Raw genomic sequence first — 23,786 nt, forward strand, 5'->3', positions numbered from 1 at the left:
GTTTGGACTTTCCTTTATAATAAAAAGTTTCATTTTAAAACTGCATTTTGTGTTCAGTTGTGTTGTCCTTTGTTCGATGACCTGAGACATTTAAGCGTGATAAACATGCAAGAAATAAGAATCGGGAAGTAACCAATGTAGCTTTTAATGGGTCAGTTAAGTCTGAGAGATGTGGTGACCACAGCTGCTCTGGGGAGACCAATGTGAGGGTCCAAATTTGGCTGGGTCTTGAATACATCTGGACCCAACTATATATTGCGTCCATTCCCAACCTCATCCACAAGTGTATTTTAAAAGAAGCTGAAATAAGACTATTTTAAAAGGTTTTATTCCAGCTTCATATAATCAATTTGAAGTAGCAGTTCATTTCATGTGTTCTATGGTTCTCGTGTTTTTTTGCAAACAGTGGCACCCTTCTCCCGTACCATCACCATGACATTAGAAGAGAGCTTCAACTTGCGTACGCAGTTGTAAATATATTCTTTCCAAATGCGTCAGGGTGGAAGATCCAATACAGAAATGATTCTATATTCCATATTGTGCCTTCAGCCTTTCCACCAATTCCACATAGGCAGCCATGGCGTCGTCCTTGGACAGACCTGTGGGATCACAACATCTAGTCAGTCTATGCAGGTATACACACCTCACATTGTCTAAGTGGATAAGCTGGACCTTTCTTTGCATTCCACGCATCCCATTTTGCTTTCCCCGCAAAGTCGAGAAACCCTGGACCTTCTGTGGAAAAAGGACAACCAGTTAATTCTCTGTATAGACCAGGAGTGTCCAAACATTGCCCACCAAGGGCTGCATACTGAACAAGTAAAGGATGCGGTTGGTCCTCTTGGATTTTTTTCTTTGGCATGCATGGAAGTAAGGGGAAAACTTCCTCTGGGGGAGAGGTCATGAACAGAATCCACGTTCTGTGGGGCAAGCGTCTGTCTCGACCGGTTGGGTTAAGATAGAAAGATAAGAGAGGGGCAGATGGTAGATCTAGTGAGAAAACAGGAGTCTTTATCTTAGTGCGAAGAACTGAGAGGATCAGCATATCAGGAGACTGGGGTCAACTCCGACCATATGCTTCAGAAAAAGAGTTTTGAGTTCTCTTGAGAAAGTGTGTAATCCCGTATTGAGTCAGGAACTACTACAGAACTAAAGGTTCTCCCTGAACTTCTACTAAACCTCTATGCAAAGATATCGGTCTTTTCAGTTTGCACAATGACACCCAACCTGTCCAGCTTCTTTTAGACCTCAACCACGCCCAGCTCGGAGTACAAAAACACCAGATATCCCCAACTGTGTTTTTCTGTCTTTTGAAACAAACACATTTTCAAACTTTCAGTCACTTACCTGTATTGACATCCCCAACTGTGGCCTGCTTGTATAGACCATAGAGTTCAGTCAATTCGCCTCTGTTGGGTCGTGTTTTCAGCACCTTCACTTCTTCTACTGCTTTGTTAAATTGTGTCTGGAAATAAAGGACACAGGAATGACGCAGGCGTGCACAAACCTGCACAAAATGTTGCAGCCTTCACCGTGATAATGCCTCAGCTCATACTTACGTACAGTCATGACTGCAGAGAAGCGGAAACCTTGTAACTGTTGAACCAGCCTTCCGGGTTTTAACCTTGTCATCAGGATTTGCTGTGGACCAGAAGTGGGAGGTACCTGCATCACACATCAACAAGCAGGAATGTCGACTCCTCACTGTACTGATAAGGAGGGTGTCCAGTTACAATTCTAACAGAAAGCCAGGAGTGACAGGTTTAGATCCAAAGAGTGATTTAGGAACCCACACAAAGTCATGCAGAACCAGAAAACGGCACATGGGCCAGAGCAGGTTTCAAGCGACAACTGTCATTCTGTGCCACAAGGTGGCAGCATCCACACATTGACTCATACTGCCTGGCTTCGTTTGTCCATCACCTAAAAAAGACCCCATCCGCAGACATCTCTCAACTGGAAATAATTCTAGAGTAGAAAGAGTAGAAAAGGCTTTAATCAAAATTCTGTAATATAAATGTGCTTGTGTTTAAAGACAAATAAATGCAAATTCTAACCCCAGTTAGGATGACATAAGCATCCAGAAGGAAGCAGCTATAATGCAAACAGGAAACAATAAATTCAATGTCAAAATCCTGCAGACAAGGTACCTGTTAATACAAATGCATTATGCATGATGGCTGAGGATGTACTAGTCTCTGTAGACACAAATGATTGATGCTTTCTAAATTACCAATACAACACAAAACATCCCACCTGTGTGCAACACATTTGTTTTCAGCTTGGCACAATCAAAGCGCTCTACTTTTTGTCCAGTGCACATCAAACATTGCTGACATCATCCAGGCCGTTGTAGCATCCGTCGCTGGGCAGAGTGAAGCGAATGTGACGACTCCTCTCCCGGCCGCGACGGATCTGTCGGAGGCGGTGGGCCATGCAGGGCAGCAGGAGAGTGAGGCGGCCCAGCAGAACTGTGATAGGCAGGATGAGGACCAGAACGAAGGTGGGTGGCAGGAAGAAGTGGTATCGGGCTGGGTCGAATGCGCGGTCCCAGCCGAAGAGGAGCGTGTGGATGGTGGCCATGGTTAGGGCGCAATGGCCTAGTGTGGACTGTAGGAGATAGAAGTGGCAATTGATATATATATATATATATATATTTTTTTTTTTTTATTTCATTTCAACCTGAAGAAGAGCCTTGTAGCTGTGCCAGCCAGCAGTGTTCAGGGTTTCTCCTGTTCACTGGGTCAGAAGTCACAGAACAGCCGCAAGCAAACGCTGACCTTCCACTCATGACCTGAGCCAGTGCCGTGCATGCGATCCACATCACCAGAAGCACATTAATTACAAAAAAAAAATCCCAAGGTTGACTCAGGTAGTGGTCAAGGGTTCAAAATAGACTTGTTCTTCCTCATCGCCACATGGTGACTGCTGCTTGCCAAGACACATGACTTTACTTCTGCTTTACAAAGCCGTATTCCAAGGCATCTATTCCTACTGTGCATTGACAGCAAGATATTAAAGTAACACAGTAATTCTTTGTCTATGTATACAAGTATTTTTAAGTCAGTAGTATCTTCTGTGTGGGTGATTGGCTTCAGTTTCATGTTAGAGCAAGAAGTCGATTCAACTAATTCAAGTGTCTGTCCTTAAGCGATGCGCTGCACAGGAACATTCATCGGTGGCTCGCGCTGAAAGGATGGCAATAATTCACTGAAGGCCGGCGGTTGGGACATGACTAATCTGACGGCCAGAGGATTAGTTGAGTGGCGAGATGAAAGGGGGGCCAGGGGACAAGGAGGAGAGAGGAATGTGTGAGCCTCAACACTGATGGCAGCTTTGAGTGTTAACGTCAGAACTGAGGCAGCTGTAAAAGTGCAAACACGTTAAATGGCGTTGTATGGATGTGTGATTTCCCTTCGGGGAAACCTCGCCTTGTCTTAAGCCATTTTTTTGCCATGTGACTACAACCAGTTCAGGTCAGTAGGCAATTTGTTTTGTCAAAATATGTCAAGGTCCCAAAATAATTGTTGGGTTACCAAAAAGTGGCAATGTGTAATGGACGAGGAGCAGGTAGAACTGATGCTCTAGCACAGGGCTGGGCAACCTTTGGAATCAAAATAGACATTTGGGCCTTGTTACACCGTATTAAAAACCACTTGGAGTCAAAAAGCTACTTGACCACTAAAGTGAAGGCAACGCTAAATATATAATTTGCTTAAGCGTATTGTTACGTTCCTTGGCTGTCTTCCTCTTCTTCACAGCAGAGTGACAAGTCACACCTGTTGCCACCTCGCCAGTAGTCATGTTTATGAAGACTTCACCAATTTCAGATCAACATTTGCAATAAAAGTGTTTTAACACACAGACCACTGTACGACAATATGGTGGAGAAAATCTGCCATTTCTCACTTGTGGATGACATCATGCCGACTGGTACCTTGCTGAGTTTCTCTTAATACCTTTAAGGAAAACTGCACTTTAAAAAAAAATCTATCATCCACAATCCTTCTGTGAAACATGAACACATATCTTAACTGGCAAGTTCACTTCCCTTTATAACGCCACAAGTTTTTAAATGTTTGCGGTTTGCGAAGGAGCTGGTCATTGACTTTGGGAGGAACAGACTCAGTCCTAGACCAGTTCTGCTGGGAGCATAGGAGATGGAGGTTGTTCAGAACTACAAATACCTTGGGTTGTGGCTGGACAACAAGCTGGACTGGTCATGCAACACAGGGAAACTCTATAAGAAAGCTCAGAGCAGGATGTATTTCCTGAGAAGACTGAGAGCTTTCAACATCTGCAGGAAGCTCCTGTGGATGTTCTACCAGTCTGTGGTCGCCAGTGCTCTTTCCTAGACTGAGCAGACCTCTCTAGGCTGGAAAAGCTGATCAAGCGGGCCAGTGGTCAGGATGAAGCTGGACCCTCTGGCAACAATGGCAGAGAGGAGGACTCTAAACAAGGTGAGGGTCATTCTGGACAATACCAGCCATCTTCTGCACACTGTCACCAGCAGCCAGAGAAGCCTGTTCAGCCTGTTCCTCATTGGGGGAGGGAGACGGACCAAACGGAACAGACATAGGAATACCATATATAATAGTATGTATGAGTTTTTATACTTTATCTTAGATTATTTTACACTTTATTCTATTTACTTATCTACTTTTATTAGTATTATTTATTTACTTTAAACAGTGCTATACATGGAGCAGTGGAGATGCCAATTTGAGGGAATCCCAAAGGGATTAATAAAGTATTCTGTTCGTCTGTTTTACTCACAAAAATACACATCGTTTGAAGAGCAAACAAAACAACAAAACTTGTGCTGAACCGAACCGCCAGTAAATGGAAACGTGTCTTACTTGAATGAAGCTGAACTCTCGCCAGTTGATGCTGTCGGCCACTGAGGGCAGCGAGGTGATGGCCAGCAGAGAGAGCATTCCGAGCGCCATGATGCCCACTGAGAGGTACAGCTCCATCCTCCACACACCCTTGTCACTCCACGAGTTCTCCACTCCCTCTTGCACCTGCACACCACATAGTTTCACACATGCCTGATTTAGCAGCCTAAAGCAAAAGGTGATATCATCCCAAAGGCCTGTCTCTCACCTGTTTGAAAGCGGCATTGAGAAGTCTGTAGCGAGCAGACTGTCTCATGGGCAGACAAAGACTGTAGATGGCATGCATGGCTGCGCAAAGGAAGCTACACAACCCAAACTGCTTCCTTTTGATGAGCCATTTGTCAAGCCAGTCGGGGAATCGATTGTATTTGGTGCCCCACCTTAGCTGAAGCACAGCAGCACACAGGCCCGGCATGTAGACTAGTGAAAGCATCACCAAAGCGACGGAGGGCAATGTGACGTTTATCGTCTCAATGGGCATTTTGTAGAAGACGTTCTTTCCTTCTTTGACGAACGGATGCAAGACGTCATGGACAAAGTTGTACAGGTAGAAGAAAAAGAAGAGGATCAAGGTAATGAGGATGGGGGTGCCCCAAGAAGGAAATAGATAGAGTGGGAGGTTTTCAACCTCTACAGAAGAGGAGAGAAGCCCCATATCGACAGGACAGAAGCCCATCCTGCGACACAAAACCATGACTGAGCTCTTGGCATTGCTGCTGTCACTGCATAGGAAAACCTAGACATAAAAAGTATGTTTAATCTTTGGAAATCTCAAACTATCTTATTGGACATCAAAGGTACCACAGGACCTACCTGCCTGCTTCCATCTCGAGGTCCAGTTTGAAGCACCCATGCTGATATTGTGTTAAACCCTTTCACGACATAGCTTTCAGGAAACATGTCGGCCAGCCGTTCCGCATGGGATGGCCCGCCTCGTTTGACATGCAAGCCGTTGCTAACGTCCACCAATGTCTTTCCAGCCAGTGCCGGCTTCAACTCCAGCAGTGTGGAGTGATGCTCCGGGAACATGGCAACAAAGACGAGGTCTGCCTGGCTGGCCGCCTCCAGCTGGGAGGTCACCTATTAAAATAATAGTTAGTTGCAGGCCTACATTCCGAATTAAGTAGCTCCATGCAAATCCAAACCGGGATGGAATGGGTTCTGTCTTGGGTCCTTTCGAATTATCTACATCTATACAAAAAGTTCATTGAGAGAAAACCCACGCACACATGGGGAGAAGATGCAAACTCCACACAGAGATGCCCAAGAAAAGAATCGAACTGAGGTCTCAAATTAATGAATAAAAACAAAATTAATAATAAACATTGCCTCTCACCTCTGCCTCTTCAGGAAACAGCGTAACAAAGCGTTTGGGGGTTCGGCTACCCACTACCACATGGCAACCAGATGCCAAAAGTCTTCTGGCAAGTGAGCGGGAGAAGTCGCCGGTGCCCAGGATGCCCACCACTTTATTGCAGGGCTCAGACATGCATGCTTCCAGAGGCCTGCATCCTCCCGTGTCGCCTCGGCTCCGGATTAAAGCTCTTTGCATCTCATCCGGCATGGTTCACTGACAAATAGGTGAGGGGAAGAGTCGTCACTTCTGGTTTGTTAACACAAATCCGTCTGCTGTCATTCTTAGGTTAATTCCGTGTTGAATCTGGGTTAGACTAATTAAATTGGAGCCAAAATGTAGAATTACTATTTTGTCTGCGTCTCAAATGACATGTCCTACATCAGAGTCAGAGTGATCGTGCACAAATGACAAATACAGTATTAGTAACATGAGAAGGCACATGGAAATTTATCAACTCTAATATGCAAATAAAGTCAATTTAACTCAGGAAAAATTGCTGGTGCTACTGTCCCTTATGAATCCTCAATACTCGTTGTGTATTAGTGGATCAACCATAGAAATTATTTTTAGTAACCATTTGTATTTCCTGGAACATTTACACCGCGTGTGTGATAAACAAGTTTAACAACAATAAATATGAGTAACGACGTGTTGTTGCCAACGTTGCTGATTCAATTCGACGTCTACCTCAGTACCGCTGGTTAAAATAGATACACGAACAAAGACATTAAAGTGTATTTTTACCTCCCCCCTAAAAATATATATACATACTAACCGTGAAGAAACCTTGCTGGACGTCCTTGATTCGAACTCGAGAAAGGTTAACTCCGACCAAGTATCTGTGTACAACGCATGTGGTCGTTATAGCACACGTTTCTATTGGTAAAAATTCAAGTTTATTATACAATATACCGCGTTACTAGCATTATTATGGAATGTTTAAGTGCCTTACTGGCGCCGCTACCTTGTTGCCTGTGCTTCTCTTCCTGATAAGCTGACGACACTGACCAGGCCACGCCTCAACCACGCCCCCACGTGTTTGCAAAAGATAAACTTGTAGCAAGCAAGTGTGCTGTACTACTGTGCCTCTGAAACAGTACAAGATAAAACACACACGTGAACTAAAACGCCATATAAAACTAAAGATTTGCAATATTTGGTGCAACTTCATATAAGGCCCCATGGCAAGTGCGGAGCATGTTGGCCACACAGTCAGGAGATCCCGAAGACCTGGGTCCAAATCCATGCTGGGAAAATTATCATTATGTTATTAATTATTACTTTACAAAAAAATAGTAATAATGGACAGCAAGACATCATTGCTTCAAAAATTGAGTTTGCAACAATTGGTTGTTGATGATAAAACAAAGAAAGGTGGTGATTTAAAATACTCATTTAAAAACATTAAAAACATTATCTACATACATCAAAATACAACAACCATTACAATAAAATACAATGCAAACAAACAACCCAGATTAGGCACAGCAAGTGAAGACTGTGGTTGGAGCTGGTCATTGGTTTGAGCACAGACCTACAACCTTGCTTTTTAATGCACAACACTAGACACACACAAACTAAAAAGCACATCTAAAAACCTCAGGTAGGGCTTAACAAGAAGAAACTGATGTTTGGGTTGGTCACCTGTCCAGACACAGTCTCAAGTTCTTGTTTTTTAATGCACAATATTAGACACATGCAATCCAAAAAATGATATCTAAATGTTACAAAAAAGTGGACTAATAAATTGACAAGAAAAGCACAAATACTGCGGATTTCAGAAAACAACAGATGGAATGATACAGCACTCTACGAGAAGCAATGCAGTCTGTAAAATTAAATAATTTTTAAAAATCCAAAAATTGTTAACTATAATGATGGAAATGGTAATATTAATGATGATTATAATGATGGTTGCATGAATATGATTATATCTTGCAAAAAGGGGTAGGCATTTATAAGCTTTTGCTTCAGCCTACTCCTTTTGGGCTTGTGATCAGAAAGCTGAATACAAATGTAAATAATGGAAAGTGTTATATTTTGATTGATGTAAGAAATGCACTGTAATGTTTCATATATTTGCCCAAAAAAAAAAATAAAAGAATCTCTGTATGGAATTTGCATGTTGCATGTTTTCTCCAGGTATTCGGATTTCCTCCCACATTCCAAAAACATGCATGTTAGGTTAACTGGCAACTCTAAATTGCCCATAAGTAAGAATGTGAGTGGGAATGGTGGTTTTGGATATACCTTGCCTCTCACCCAAAGTTAGCTGGGATAGGCTCCAGCATACCCCCATTGAGCCTACATCGTCTTCTGTCATTTCTGCAGCTGTGTGTGAAGCGGGAACATTTTCTTCTTTAGTGCACAAAACTGAAATACATAAACTGATGTTTTATGAGATTATTCATGTCCCCATGCTAAAAGGTCTGAAGGCTGCACCCCGAGTGGGTAGCACACACACACTTGGCACCCCTAGTCAGCTTGCACAAGCTGGACTGAGGGCTCAGTTTACTTCTCGTGTCTTGAGCCACGCAACATGCATGGCCTGAGGCTCTAAGCCCCCCTGAGCATTGTGAACAAGATAAACATCTCTTATCATCTCATTCTATCTCCTCATTTAATTTCTCCATGTTACATTCACTGGTGTTTGCTGCTTAAAAGCTGATTCTGGGATTAGAATAATAAGCATAAGCAAAATTGTGTTAAAGGATGTCTGACCGAAGGTTACAGACTGTCAACATGACTTCATCATGTCTGCCTTTGCCACTTGCAAAAGGTTGAATCCCTCTGGCTCACAGCAGTACATTAGCGTCATGCACACATACACAAAGACACATACACACATACACACACAATTGTGCATGCTTGCTGTCCTGCCTTCCTGTCACTCTGGCTCTGGCATGGCCACTTGTTTGTTGAGTTCTTTGAAACACATTTGCAATTTAGAGATCCTTGGGCACCAGTCACTTCTCTCATTGGCCAAACCATCATCTTGTATCATAAAACAACTCTACAGGCCGAAACAGCACCAATTTATTGTTTTGCATGATTCTTAACCTTGATGTCATCAGTCAACATCCCAGTGTTTAAAGATACACTAGAAGATGCACAACGTGTGCTTATCTGGTCGGTGAATCAGTGCAGCGAAGTCAAAGTACGTGACAGTAAAACGCTAATGCTCTATCAACATGTGATAGGGCTTCAGTGTCACAAGGCGTCACAAAGAAAGACATTTCTTTGTGTGCAGAGTCTTCTCCACCGTCATTGAGGATTAGGGTCACAGGTTGAGACAGGAGCTGATGCTGCAAGTTCTCATGGCTGTCTAGTTGAGGCTCAGCAAGATGTTCACACATCCTCTGTGACACTTCACATTAGCTACAACATGATTTGCTCATTTGATTCTCTTGTAGTCGACAACTCCTCATCCACAATTGCTGGGTGGCACGTTGCACATGGGAGAAAAACTCTGCACCGGTGGTGTCTATGACACGATTCTGTATAGGTTTGCAACAAATTAATGTTCAAACACTACAGCCACATAGAAAATCAACACAGCAACAATGAGGCACTAAATTCATCTAAAACATTCATTACGTCGGCGGCACGGCGATCGAGTGGTTAGCGCGCAGACCTCACAGCTAGGAGACCAGGGTTCAATTCCACCCTCGGGCATCTCTGTGTGGCGTTTGCATGTTCTCCCCGTGCATGCGTGGGTTTTCTCCGGGTACTCTGGTTTCCTCCCACATTCCAAAAACATGCTAGGTTAATTGGTAACTCCAAATTGTCCATAGGTATGAATGTGAGTGTGAATGGTTGTTTGTCTATATGTGCCCTGTGATTGGCTGGCGACCAGTCCAGGGTGTACCCTGCCTCTCGCCCAAAGACTGCACCCCCCGCGACCCTCATAGGGAAAAGCGGTAGAAAATGAATGAATGAATGAACATTCATTACGTCTGATACGTTCTGTGTCTTTATGCAACACATCATGCACACTCATACAATCGAAGCAAATAATTTCAATGACCTGCACTGTTATTCACATAAATCCACCAACCGGAAGTGACACAAACTGTCTCAAAATCATGTGCAATAACAAACCTGGTTATATCAGGTGGTTTTGTAGTCTCCAGACTGCATACGGTATCAACTTTCGAGTCAGTAGTCAATTGAGAGTAGTTAATTTTGTAAAAACCTAGCATGTGCAGGCAGTAAAAAAATAATGTCTTCTCACAGCAGTTAATTACAGAGTGTTGCAATTGTCTCACCGTATGTTTTGTGTGCATAACAGTGCACTGACATGCAATGTGATTAAAAGGATGGCTACGCCACAGGGCAGTAGCAGTGCATAATGTGGACAGTGTGTCGTGCATGACTCACCATAGCCTGCAGATACAGTTCACTGTACTAATCCTGAGTAAAGGTCATTTGTGCTGTCGTGTAACACAGTCAGTTTGCCTTTGTGAATCTTTCAGGTTTGGTTTTGTATACAATTATTGCCTTTCTTTATATCTACCTTTACCAGTCTTCAGAATTACCCCCAGTTTCATTTTATGCTTAGCTTTCATGCCATTCCTCACCACAAGCTACCCAACGTCAGTCATGTTTTTGGGAGTTAAACCTGAGCTGAACACAAGCTGAAATTGCTTGTGGGGGGGTATAGGGCTCTGGCGGTGTGACCACCAGGCTTCAGCAAAGCCCTCTCTTTGCCCTCAGCCGATTTCATCACCTTGAGCTCTAAAGCCTCGATGGTTGATGTGGGGACTGTGCGCCAATTTATGGTGCTTACTTTCCAGCTTGTGTTTTCTCAAAGTATGTTGGTCCTTCGAAGAAAATGTAGAAAATAGTAACGGTAAAAAGGGATGAGCGGATTAATCCATACATTGACACCAATATCAATATCAAAGTGATACTATAGCTTGAAGAGATTCTTCATTTTCACAAATATCTGTCTGGTTTTTTTTTTTAGCTCTTTATTAGAGCTCTCTACATATGAAATAACACCCCTATAGTCACCTTTACACTGATATTACACAATATAGTAGACATAACAGGAAATAAGATGTATAAGGCATAAAGAGTATTCTGGACTACTTCCTGCTGTGACTATTGTATCATCCGTATAACATTACTGACACCTAGTGACCAGTGTGGAATACTACATCACATCTTTGAATGCCTTATATTTGTATTTTCATTGGTTTTGCCATTTTTATGCTTGAAAATCCTTAATTTCGATACAGAATGCATCAAATCTGCTAAAATATGCCTTTTTAACTAATAATATGCCACAGTCAGTCACAAAACATAATTTATTAATAAATGTATTTAAAAAAAAACTGTGGTAGAGTGAAGCCACGCAAAATTGAACTGCAAAGTGGCAAGGGACGACTGTATAAGCTATAAGCTTGGCCACAGGAAATAGTAACAGGAGGTCCAGTAGAGTGAAAACTCAGGAACTTCACAACACAAGCAAGTCACAGCAACAAAAAGGAACATTTGTGGATAAACGTTGATGTTGATGACTATACAGTGGGTGCGCTCTACAGCACCCTCTAACAGAGTTAAAGTAAAGCATTCACTGCCCAACTGATTATAGTCATGGCCAACAAATTAAAGGTGACGATCATTCAATGATTTTGACAAATTTCAAGTAAAAAGTATCGATACAGGCAATACTGGCAATGTATTTTGTATCAGATCAACACAAAGGTTTGCAGTATGGCCCGCTCATGTGACTAAGGAGAAACTTGTCTATAATGAACATGAAACATGAATACCTTACTTGAAGAAGAAACCATTATACATGCATAATAATAACAGTACTGAACTAAGCAATGTTATGTGCATGACTACAGAATTGTAACTTTTTAACCAAGAATCTAAATTCAGGGCTCATTGCCCTCTCACATGTAAAAAAAAAAAAAAAAAGACCTCAAATCTTTTCCTGCAGCAATTGAGCTTGGACCCACAGGTGGCCACATGTCTGTACCGTTTCCTGCATTCATTATCAGCCCACTCTCCTGCCTACGTGAGGGAGGTACAGTGCAGCTTATGGAGACCGAAATGACTATTGGTCAGAGTTGGTCATCACCATCGCTTTGCCATTGGACATTGGATGAAACACTGACTGGACTCCTCCACTGCTTATAAGGTTGTCATGACCATACATTATAATACGGCCTATTTTCAACACTAAAGTTATTTTATCCATATGTACAAGGGTGAAGTGCAAAGTGTTATTGGATTACAGTTTACTGTTTAATCCAGTGATCAAAACCTTAAATTCCCTGCTCTTTGTCAAGTCAGTCATGCAGTACACCCATATGTAAAAGTACTTCCTTTACGATATTTCACATTAAAATCTTTATTCAAGCAAATAATTCTATTTTTGGTAGTCTTACATGGTTTTACTTGACAAATTGATTGATTGTTTTGGGCAGATGAATGGCGATCTGCCATTTTAATTTGTAGTGCAACCCTCTTCTCTTCTTCCGGTCTCGTCTTTCGCGCCACAGACAGCTGGACTCAGCTGGGCGCTTCTTGTCCGCCCTCCGCCGAGACTAGTCCAAAGCAGCTCTCTCTGCCCGCTCACACTGGACAGAGCGATGCGCACTCGACTAACTTGAGCAATTTTTTTTTGGTCTGACTAAAAGTCCCTCATCCTCTTTCACCATTACGCCCCACCGAGGCTCTGCGGGTTTTCTGTCGTCCCTTGGTCTCCGCACCGCGCGGAGGAAGTGGTCGGTGGTGATTGTGGTCACCGCTGTCGTGATGATTCTGCTGGCTTTGGCCGTCGCGGTGCCGCTACTCCTCCTGCGCCCCTCTGAGACTTCTGCTCACTATTACGAGATGATGGGCACCTGTCGGATGGTGTGCGACCCGTACACCGCCAAACCGGGAGGAAACGCCGCCGGGGAGGAGACTCAGACAGTTAACGGCATCGCTCCGCTCCCACCCATGGCACAAGGAAGCCGCGGGGAACCAGGGCGGCCGGGTAAACCGGGAGCGAGGGGCCCACCGGGTGAGCCAGGACCCCCGGGTCCGAGGGGGCCCCCGGGGGAGCGTGGTGGCAGCAAACTCGCCTTCCCGGCTTTGACCACAGCAGCCGGGGGAGAGCACGGGGAAACGGACGCTGGCAACTCAACGACCGGTGGTACCAGAGTCGCTTTTTACGTGGGCTTGAAGAACCCACATGAGGGATACGAGGTGTTAAAGTTTGACGACGTCATTACAAACTTGGGGAACCTCTACGATCCGAGCACCGGGAAGTTCACCTGTCATGTGTCCGGGATCTACTTCTTCACTTACCATGTGCTGATGCGGGGAGGAGACGGGACCAGCATGTGGGCTGACCTGTGCAAAAATGGGCAGGTTAGATTATGAAGGACGCTGTGGCAACGTAACTAAAACAAGTTATGGCTAATTATATGTACCCACGAAAAGACAATGCGCGCTTTTACGCACGGAAAGCGCACAACTGTTGCACCAGACATACACTTTTTTCTAGTTTTAATTTATTTTAAAACGTAATACACTTGGTGCTGTACAGATAATGTAGTTATTTATTTATTTTGGTGTGCAGAGTGCAAACCAAGAGCCATTTACAGCCATTTACATCAATCAATATTTGTAAAAAATAAAAAAACATTGAAAAATAGAGCAAAAAAAGCACAATGTAAAAAGAAAAAAATGTTACTAATATTTGATATGAATAACTAATAATAACACAAAGCTTTGTCTACATATATCTACATCTATATAGATATACATATAGATAAAAGTGAGCCTCATGCAGGATTCTTTTCAGTCAGCAGCCTTCGGTGAAAAACATTTAAGGTCTTGATGTTCTTGTGATTTCTAAATGATAAGGTTCTCGTTAACAGTAATGTCCTGTTTTTCCAGGTCCGAGCCAGTGCCATAGCTCAGGATGCAGACCAGAACTACGACTACGCCAGTAACAGTGCCGTGCTGCACTTGGACTCAGGCGACGAGGTGTATGTGAAACTGGACGGTGGCAAAGCTCACGGAGGCAATAATAACAAGTACAGCACCTTCTCTGGCTTCATCCTATACCCCGACTAGGCCACTGCAAAGTCATCACTACAACTGTTAATTATTTCCATGGGAGTGTTTTGGTTACAATGTGTTTTTGTCTCGCAAGTTAAAAGATGGACAGCTTCCTCACAACCGAGGTGAATATGATATTCTTCTTCAAGGGAGTAATGGATGAACGGTGTGTGATATTCCCAACATCAGTCAGATAAGCTTGTTATAAATCTTGCTGTTAAAACCTGGTCGTATGCAGCATTTCAAAGACAGAATACATCAAGTTCAGACTTGATGAGCAATCTAAATCTGAATTAGTCTGTTTCGGCGCAGCACACAACTACTGGATGAACTCACTAATCTGCTGTTAAAATGAATTTCAATGACTTGTGGCTCATGTTACACACAATTAGTATCTTCTCTATGGTTACACATTTTTTTCTGTACCCTGCCTCTCACCCAAAGTCAGCTGGGATAGGCTCCAGTATACCACATGACCCTAGAAAATGAATGAATTAATAAAATGTGCTTTTAATAGATCATTTCTTCTAAAAGCGCGTGCAGCGTCAGTTTCCAAATTGGGTTTAACACCTAAAACAAGCAGATACGTCCATCCTCCTCTCGTCATCCACATTGCCAAAGGGAGCTGGACCCATCTGATCACACAGAACAGGGTCGGCAAAGGACAAGCGTGGGGGGGCGGGGATCCCGATCTGGGGGCCAAAATGTCTCAATAAATTATTTTTTGTGTTTGTTGTTTCTTTTTTTTTTTTTTTTGCTGTTGGTGAGCAAAATGGTGTTTCCGTGTTTGACAAATGAACTAATAAAGAATGCACTCATTTATATTTACTTTTCATACATGTCAATAAATATTGTTTAAAGACAGTGTATCGGCTTTGAAGGCATTCTACCTTCTTTTCATTGCTCTTGGGTATGTCGTTGCTAGAAAATTTCTGGCCACTATAGTAATTTTAGCAATACTTTACTGACTATGTATAACTAAAATATATCAGGCTACTTCCTGGTTCATGGAGGATGTAAAAAATGCTAACATTGTGTGGCGTGGTGGGGTGAGGCTTGGTCCTATCGTAGATAATATACAGAAGATCCTCTCCATTCATTTTAATCTCCCAACAGAGCTCCTTGATGTTTGTTTGCATTGTAGCATAGCCTCAATACTTTAGTGCGACAAAGCACAGGAAGTCCAGCAGCACAGCTCACATGTTCCAAGTCCCTGACTGTCCTTTGCTCCACAATGGCTTGTGGGTGTTTTGAGTCAGCGAGCCTGTATTTGTTTTAAAAGGTTATACCGAGGACAAAACAAAAATTTTGCTCCTTTAACTTCCACATATGTACTATTCTTTTATATTGTTATGCTGATGTATAACAGATAAAGTCAAATATACTTTGATGCTCATCAGCTAATTTCAAAGTATTACTAGAAATTGTGGCATCGCCCCATTCTGTAAGGGTATGGGAGCTTCCTGATTGGCAATGAAACATAAAAGAAAATGACCAGTGTTGCTGCACAAGAAGCCATTAATTCTCAAGCATCAAACTGGGTGGAAACTGCAGGCTGCCACCTCCTGTGCTTCACCTTTCATTTGCTTGTATTGAGTCCTGCAGCACCGCGCCACACTCAAAAATTGCTGTAAGTTCCCATTAACATGATGGCTGTTTTTGTGTGGATTTGATCTTTTTTTTTTCCTTTTCATCTTCTTCTTCAAACTATCACCTTGGGAACACACACAAAACACCTGTTTACACACCACGCCTGTCAATATAAATGGAAATCATGGGGAGCAAATATTAGCACGTCGGCTTGGATGAATCTCTATTAAGATGTTGGCCTATATCGCCGCACTCGCCAAAATAAATGTCCATTCAACAAGGATGTGCGATAAAATATTTCAAAGTGGGGACTAGCCATGTGACCCGATGCTTGTGCTCATATCACTGCTATGGTAGTTTATATAGTTTTCAGACATTTTAATAAATTACATAAAGGAGCATCATTTAGTCACATTTGCACAATTGAACATGTCTGAAAAGTAGTCCCTCTCTATATCACACTTCAAATATTGCTCCCTCGCTAAAAATGAATAATAAATGATAAATGAACATTTTGTGGTTTACCATGGCATATTATTAGTCACATAATATTGAAAGACAGGTTATATATGGTATTTTGGTCACAAGGCATCAGTCATGTTATAAGATGGGACTTTAGATTACCTTTCACACTCCATGGAGAGATTGAATCAGAATATAGTTCTCCTCTCACTCTGTGTGGAAGTGGTAAGTTTTTGGCCTCTCTGTTCTTCATCCTTTTATTTTTCAGTACCCCCCCAAATTGAAACTGATTATATTTAGAAAAATGCAACAAAATGGAGAGCATATAAGAGGTGTATTCAAGAGTCAAACTGCATGTTGAGTACGATAAATTTGTACACGTTGGTGTGAATCAAATGAATGCCTCTCGCATTTCCCCGCCCCACTATTTGACAAGCTTATGTGCAGCTTTGGTAGGTTTCAGGTTCCCTGTAACGCTGGAATTAATAACAACAAAGTACGGTCTAAGAATACAAACACACTTAAAAAAGCAAGACTCTCCGCATGATTTAGCCTGAGAGACATTTTCTAAGTTGAAATGGTGATTCAACTAAATCATGACTCACTCACTCTGCCAGGCTGTACTTAGAAATCACATCGCAGTCTGAGCATAATCAGCTAAACAAGGAGGAGGAAGCACCACGGAGGGATGCAAAGCCCTCTACTATCAAGTAAACTTTTCATTTTACTTTGTGGAGCTTCTCTTTGTGTCTTGTGGCCAGTAGTCTCTTTGGTTAGTTTTGTAGTATGTGAAAGCAGCATATGCCAGTATGTTTAGCATTGACAAGTTCTGATGAATCTTAATTTAGACTTTTTTTTGCCAGTACATTATTTGATCTGTACCACTTTTTCCAACTCACTTAAAGTACCTAAAAGGGGACCTATTATGGTTTTTCCTCTTTTCTGACCTATAAATGTAGTTAGAATGTTGTATTCTCGTTTCTTATAATGAGGTTTGCGCATTTGGAAGTGAGCTCTGAAAAAAGTTTGGGATAGCTCAGAACGTTGGGTTTCAGAAGGCGTGGTAAAACTGCACGTGTGATGTCGCAGAGGGGCAGACTTCCTTATATGGGCGTAGCTGTAAGCCAGATAAGTTATCTGCCCTCTCTCAAGCTCTGCTCCTATGTTTACTTGCTAGCAATGGCTCGTACGGGAAAGTCACATTTGTTTACAGTTTCCAAAGACGTCACCATCTGGCACAAGTGGTTGGCGTTTCTGATTCTCGACCAGCAAAATTTTAGCAGAATTTTAATCTGTCAACGGGATTTTACACTGGACTGCTGTGAACATGGGCCAGAATGCAGCTGGACTAGCCGACAAACTTGCTGAAGTCTAACGCCTTTCCAATGTTACTTGGTCGTGTGGAAGAGCCAGAAGAGCAAGCAGTAAAGTAAAAATTTCTCAGTGTTCTAATTGTGTGTATTTTGTGTAAATCATGAAACGAAAGCGGTTGTCTATGTAGCACTATAGAGTGTGCATACAGGGAGCGTGGTTGCTAATAGCCGTTTCTCACCACAATTAGCGACTCTACTTGAGTTTTTTACACACTTGTCATCCTGCAAAACACATTACATGTTTGTTGCTGTAGAAAACCTAAGGCTAAAATGCTCAAGCTACTTACCATTGAGAGACATCTTGAAGTAGCCTCTTTTCCTGAGAAACTTCAGACCGTCCAGGCGGACTGTGGGTGGAATAAATGAAAACAGACACTTTTCGCTGAAGCACGATATCCAAAGAAATACAGCTGAATAGGTGCAGAATCTGGAAGAACTAAAAAGCTTTCTGTTCTGTTTATTGTGTGGAGTCCACAACTCAATACAAAGGGCTGAAAAATGAGCATAATAGGTCCTCTTTAAAGGTGGAGCTAGCCTAGACCTCTAGCCTCATTAGTATACAGATGTGATTGACATCTGCGATCCCTTGCATCTTCAAATCAGATAAATGTCGCACTACTTTTCATATAATCCTGACTTTCAATTCAAAAACAGTAACCTGAGTCTTTGCATATTGAAAACATCTTCACCTGAGGCAATTGCATTTCAATCTCTGGGAGACCTCGAAGACAACCACGCAGATGATTTGCAGGTCGGCAGGAAAATGGCACACGTGTCAGAAAAGGCTTCTCCATCTTGCATTGGCAAATAATGGCCAGCTAAAGGGGGTCACACCGAGATGAATTTCACAACTTTAGGTCCTCCATCAGCTTACACATGAACTAACTTGAGGCTCCATGATGCTGATGTAATAAAAATTTAAATGCCCCCATCCCTGGAAGAACTTTATTTGCATTTCTACTTTTACACTTCACTATTTTATGTCCAAAAAAACATTTCATCATCGTTTCCAATGACTTTTTTTTGTCATCTCATGACACGCAGTCCGTCATGCCTGAATATTAGGGATAAAGGTTACAGATATAAGTCTCCAGGTGGCGTTTATTGTAACAAAGTCAATGAGAACTATATCTTTAATATCTCCTCTGGCTGACAGACTGAAGATGCCTGATGAGAGAGTCAGGGTCCTGAGACAGCTGACTGAAAGGTTAGGGTGGCCGCGGGCAGCAATGCTGATGAGGACGGGCACACTTGTGCTCGAACACAGACTTAGAGCCAGATCAGAAAGGTTTTTAGTGTGTATCAATGTGTAGGATACACAAAATAAAAATACACAAATGTAAAAAAAAGCACAACATTCCTGTTAACATGCTTGTATGCTCACATCTTAAATATCGAGCCAGTGACAAAGAGCATGTGCAGCAATGAGGCGCATTAGGCATCATGGCCGCATAAGCCTGGAATCCACAGTGAGGAAGGAAGTGCAAAGCATTTGTAAAAGGTGAGCTGCATTTTCACAACAAGTGCTGGTGAAGCCACAAATGTACATTAGCTTTCAGCTTTTTTAATTCATTCTAAGGTTCCTTCACTGACAGGAACCCTAGACCATAGTGGAACATTGCATTTTTGATGCAACATGATATTTTTTACAGTATAATCTTGAGGATTCTTCTGATACAGTTTTTCTTAATTAACACCACAAGATAGGAAATATTATAAGTGGTCAGCATGGAGTCGCTTTGTCTACCTCCACATGCTCTTTAAATGGGACCTATTATGCTTTTTCCACTTTTCTGACCTATAAATGATGATGATGATGATGATGTAGACCTTTATTCTTGTCACTTATACAGAAGTACAAGCGAAATAGTGCAATCATTCGTCCATACATATACAACATACTATGCAGTGAGACAAGGGGTGACAGGACGGGATGATTGGGCGATGAAGTGGGGGAAGAAGGGGGTCAACACTCAGAGAGGGGAGGGAAAAAAAACAACAACTCCAATCTAGACTCTTAAATGAAGGAGTACAGTGTGGGACTGGTAAAAAAAACCTCGGCATACAAATTGGCATACAAGTAAAAACATTGTTCACACACATAGACACAAGACCAGCGCCACGAAGGGAAAATAGCCAATATGAGCAGTGGCCAGCCGGCTGCCTGCAGCCACTTACCAGAACTTAGCCAGAAATGTAGTTAGAATGCAGTATTCTCGTGTTAACCGATGCCAAAGTTTCAGTTGTGCATTTGGAAGTGAGGCCCGCAATAAATTTGGCATGTCTCAAAACGTTCGGTTTCAAAGGGCGTTGCAAAACTGTTCCTTTGTGATGTCACAGAGGAGAGGGCTTCCTTATGGCCGTGGCTGTAGCGATACGCTCTCTACCCTCCCTCAAGCTCTGCTTCCAAGAGTCGTCAGCAAAAGTAAAGGTAAAAAGAAAACACATCTTGACCAGTGTCCCGGAACAAATTTTGGTTAAAAAAGAGCTACACTTAAAGCCTTGGAATTTTCCACAACATACTCATCTAAATACCTGTATGAAAGCCACAATGTGCAGCAATGTGGAGGTACCAATGTCAACAATAGCCCAGCTAAGTGTCTGCATTGATTTAATTTGTCAGTTATTAGATAGGACCATTTATCCTCCCCTTAAGCGTCTGCAAACTTCTCAGCAAGACGCAATAAAATGATGGGGGCAATCTGTCGCCCACGTCTCATTAGGACTCGAAAAAGGCTCCCCTAAAGCTTAATTATTTATCTACATTAATATCAGTTTAATTATTGATGCTAGGTTAAGGTATGTGTGTGTGTGTGCATGTGAAGGCCAAAGATCAGCCCTCAGACTCCCTCCTGATTAATGGATGAGCATGAGGAGCCCTTCATGTATTATTACTGCAGAGGGCCTGGACCTTGAAGAGAGCCTGGCAGACAGACACAGAGAGAAAGAGAGACAGGAAACCCTGTGAATAATAATTACCATTTACTTTGCAAACTTGTCCCCTGTATATTGATGCCATTTTAGTATTTGCAGGGGCAGAAAGTGTAACAAAAAGTCAAAATGTATTCTTGATTGTGAGATCCTGACTTGGCCTGTTACCTCAAGTGAATCCCAAGTTTAGAAAGGTCAAAAGATGAAGACCAATTGCAAATCAAGTCTGTCTAACGTCAGAAAAAATTATAAAGTCAATAAAATATGTTGTTGTTGTTTTCTGCCCAGATAAATTGGTGGACAAATTTGCATAATTCAGCATATCATCTAAGATGACATCATGTGATTACAATAGCCGGAGCCTGACATCTAGCGGACAAATAAAGGATTACATTGCATTATGTCTGATGTTATTAAATTTGAATTACTAAAACAGGTTGTTTGTCTATATGTGCCCTGTGATTGGCTGGCGACCAGTCCAGGGTGTACCCCGCCCCTCCCCGAAGACAGCTGGGATAGGCTCCAGCACCCCCCGCGACCCTCGTGAGGAAAAGCGGTAGAAAATGAATGAATGAATGAATGAATTACTAAAACAAATAATTTCCTTTAAAATAATTGTTCAAAGCAATTAGGTAGTGTTTCATTGTTAGACAGAAAGAAATAACGTATTTGCTTCATTAAATAATCAATTTATAAATCATAACGTTAGGTCAAATGTCCCATCGAGGGGTAGTAGCATTGAATATTAAAAAAATAAAAATAAAATAAAACTCTATTCCTTTGTAAATGGTAATATGTGGATTTATTTTCATGGAGTTCACACGTAAACATATTTAATGTACAGTAACACAAAGGACTACCAACAAAACCATAGAATTTAAAACCGCATTCTAATTTCTGCCACTAGATGTCAGAAGAGGACTATATTGTACTTCCGGATGATTTTATTTCCCTATCTATGGAAAAATGTGTTGTGTTTTATAAGATAACACAAATTCGCTTCGGTACATACAGTATATAGCATTTATTTACAAATAATACACACACAAGATTTCATTGACATTTTTTAAACTTTAAACAAGACGTGGCATACATAGTTAAAGATGGCTGCTGTTGGAACACACAGTGTTTGGCCACCAAGAGACACATCTGGACACATATTTCATTTCCCCTTTAGCCCTTCAAGAGCAAGAGGGAAAACAAATCCTAGCGCGATGAAAATAGCACAAATGTCGCTTCAGGACTCCCTCTCGCCACCGCTAGATGTCAGCACAAGTCGTCAGAGAGACGCTTACTGCACAACCATGCAGACCGTCTCACCGCCACCATCATCATCAATGTCGACTTGAGGGCTTGAGACATGAATCGCATCTGGTAATGTGGTTTTCATCTTTCTACTTGCACGGACAGGCAAGATTAAATGTAAGATATACACGACAACATTCGGAGTGGAAATGAGACCAAAAACGATAGTTTGTTGTAGATGATGTTGCCTTTTAAACAGGCATCTATTGCATTGTGCTTTTGATTTTAGTGCCAATTGTATGACATATTCATTCACTATTACATACATGATTGGGATTTCCATATTTTTGTAGATATTTTACTCACTTAATTCTGGACTATTTTTACATGACGTATTTTTTAAACCTCCCCAGATACACATAAATACATTTTAAAATCACATTAATGGTTAAAAACAATTATTTATTAAGGTTTGGATGTTTTATATATTGTTGTATTTTATAAATGATACTGCAAGAAAGTGTCTCTTCTTCTTCTCTTCTACGTCGTTTGCATCTTGATGCATATGTTGCATCAACCCTCTTCATCATTTCATATGAAAACGTAGTACGTCATCGTACTACAGACTACATAGAACTTTTGGGTTTCAGTCAAATTATGAATGATACTGCAAAAAAAGGCAGCCTTTGCACACCTCATACTCATCAGTCCGTCCACCACAGAGTACACTGAAACGTTTGGGTTTGGCCATTTTATATATTTCATGTTATATCATGAACGATTCACTGCAAGAGGCATCTTCATTGTTTTATATTAACAAGTATTAGTAAATACTCTTGTCCACCATTGAAGTCATTGAAAACAATGTGCTGTTTTAATCCCTTCAGACTATTGAGTAAACACTTGTGCTTTAAAAATTTGCAAAACGACTGCCTTTAAACGCACAACAACTGAACAAATGTAAGACGTAGAACATGTTCATCACACGTCACTGCAATGTCCTCGCCAGAGCACAGAAACACTTTGCACAAGACAAAAATGCATTACTGGCTCTCAGGAGGTTAATTAACAAGAGACAGTGACTTGATGGACAACAGCAACTTGAGGTATTTGGATGTGTGCAGCCTGATTGTAAAGACAATGTTATTTGTATATTTATTTACATACTATATTAGGCAAAATTAAAGCTGAATCATTTCTCTTTGGCGTTATTGTTAGCTGTTCAGAAGGTAGCACGGCCATGCATTTACTTTCACAAAGACCATTAGTTACTTTCTGCATGTGTGTGTGTGTAGTAGTACTAGTAGTAGTATATAGGCTGCTCGATAAAAGCGAGGCTGCAATCCGTCCGTGCATTTATCATCCTATTACGGCGACAAATCTGACTCCCAATACATGAGAGCTAAAATGAATCACCGACGTGAAGCCGTCAATAAAGTCATTTGTGTAAATGGTGTCTCTGAGGGCCCCGGCTATTATTCAAGCAGCTTTATCAGCACCTTGGAAATGACGTGGCTTGTAACGCCGGGCCCCTGCTTCACTTTGATTAAGGGCCCTGCCAGGGACCAGTGACAGCGCTTTTCACTGGGCTTTTATTCAGCCCTCTGTCGGTGATGAACACCGGCCTGATCGGGCGGAATGAAGACTAATTAAAAGCAATAAATTATCTTTTGCAGGCCCTCTCAAGCAGCCCCTCTTTGCAGCAGCAGATAAGAGCAGACTGAGCGCTCATTTGCGCACAAAAGGCGCTGCGGCTAACAGCATAGTGATACTGTCCTAATTGGAATTTAATTAAGTAGCCACGGCTTGCGACTCCGGCCTGTGGGATAAAGATTTCATTGCGTTAAACATCAACACGTC

The 23,786-nt window shown here is 41.9% G+C and overlaps 3 protein-coding genes across 8 annotated transcripts; 1 reads left to right on the forward strand and 2 right to left on the reverse strand.

Moving 5' to 3' along the window:
- Positions 1-129: 129 nt before the first annotated feature.
- Positions 130-1,831, reverse strand: LOC131104813 (acyl-CoA-binding protein-like). Its single transcript, XM_058052363.1, has 4 exons — positions 1,564-1,831; positions 1,348-1,465; positions 673-735; positions 130-599 (listed from the first exon to the last, which is right to left on the reverse strand). Exons 1-4 carry the CDS (start codon positions 1,669-1,671, stop codon positions 526-528), a joined length of 363 nt encoding a protein of 120 aa, XP_057908346.1. The 5' UTR covers positions 1,672-1,831; the 3' UTR covers positions 130-525.
- Positions 1,832-1,978: 147 nt separating this feature from the next.
- Positions 1,979-7,291, reverse strand: LOC131104809 (metalloreductase STEAP3-like). 6 transcript variants are annotated; one of them, XM_058052352.1, is made up of 7 exons: positions 7,220-7,291; positions 7,031-7,094; positions 6,235-6,468; positions 5,712-5,978; positions 5,107-5,634; positions 4,860-5,024; positions 1,979-2,610 (listed from the first exon to the last, which is right to left on the reverse strand). In XM_058052352.1, exons 3-7 carry the CDS (start codon positions 6,460-6,462, stop codon positions 2,323-2,325), a joined length of 1,476 nt encoding a protein of 491 aa, XP_057908335.1. In that variant the 5' UTR covers positions 6,463-6,468; positions 7,031-7,094; positions 7,220-7,291; the 3' UTR covers positions 1,979-2,322. The 6 variants fall into 6 exon arrangements, with proteins under 6 accessions (XP_057908335.1, XP_057908336.1, XP_057908338.1 ...); XM_058052353.1 differs by having other exon boundaries at positions 7,031-7,131; positions 7,220-7,238; XM_058052355.1 differs by having other exon boundaries at positions 7,208-7,228.
- A 5,499-nt stretch (positions 7,292-12,790) lies between these two features.
- On the forward strand, positions 12,791-15,310 carry c1ql2 (complement component 1, q subcomponent-like 2). The gene is made up of 2 exons (XM_058051304.1): positions 12,791-13,629; positions 14,161-15,310. The coding sequence occupies exons 1-2, from the start codon at positions 13,030-13,032 to the stop codon at positions 14,338-14,340; spliced, it is 780 nt and encodes a 259-aa protein (XP_057907287.1). The 5' UTR covers positions 12,791-13,029; the 3' UTR covers positions 14,341-15,310.
- Positions 15,311-23,786: the final 8,476 nt, after the last annotated feature.

This window comes from Doryrhamphus excisus, chromosome 16 (genome assembly GCF_030265055.1).
Source record: "Doryrhamphus excisus isolate RoL2022-K1 chromosome 16, RoL_Dexc_1.0, whole genome shotgun sequence".
In the NCBI taxonomy this organism is placed as follows: Eukaryota; Metazoa; Chordata; class Actinopteri; order Syngnathiformes; family Syngnathidae; genus Doryrhamphus; species Doryrhamphus excisus.

Coding starts and splice junctions, on each gene's coding strand:
- LOC131104813 (XM_058052363.1), bottom strand. CDS start 1,671: ATGCAGGTACCTCCCACTTCTGGTCCACAGCAAATCCTGATGACAAGG. Junction 736..1,347: donor AGTTGGGGATGTCAATACAG/GTAAGTGACTGA, acceptor CTTTTTCCACAG/AAGGTCCAGGGTTTCTCGAC. Junction 600..672: donor TGCGTGGAATGCAAAGAAAG/GTCCAGCTTATC, acceptor GTGATCCCACAG/GTCTGTCCAAGGACGACGCC.
- LOC131104809 (XM_058052352.1), bottom strand. CDS start 6,462: ATGCCGGATGAGATGCAAAGAGCTTTAATCCGGAGCCGAGGCGACACG. Junction 5,635..5,711: donor CTCGAGATGGAAGCAGGCAG/GTAGGTCCTGTG, acceptor TTTTATGTCTAG/GTTTTCCTATGCAGTGACAG. Junction 2,611..4,859: donor GAGAGTTCAGCTTCATTCAA/GTAAGACACGTT, acceptor TATCTCCTACAG/TCCACACTAGGCCATTGCGC.
- c1ql2 (XM_058051304.1), top strand. CDS start 13,030: ATGATTCTGCTGGCTTTGGCCGTCGCGGTGCCGCTACTCCTCCTGCGC. Junction 13,630..14,160: donor ACCTGTGCAAAAATGGGCAG/GTTAGATTATGA, acceptor CTGTTTTTCCAG/GTCCGAGCCAGTGCCATAGC.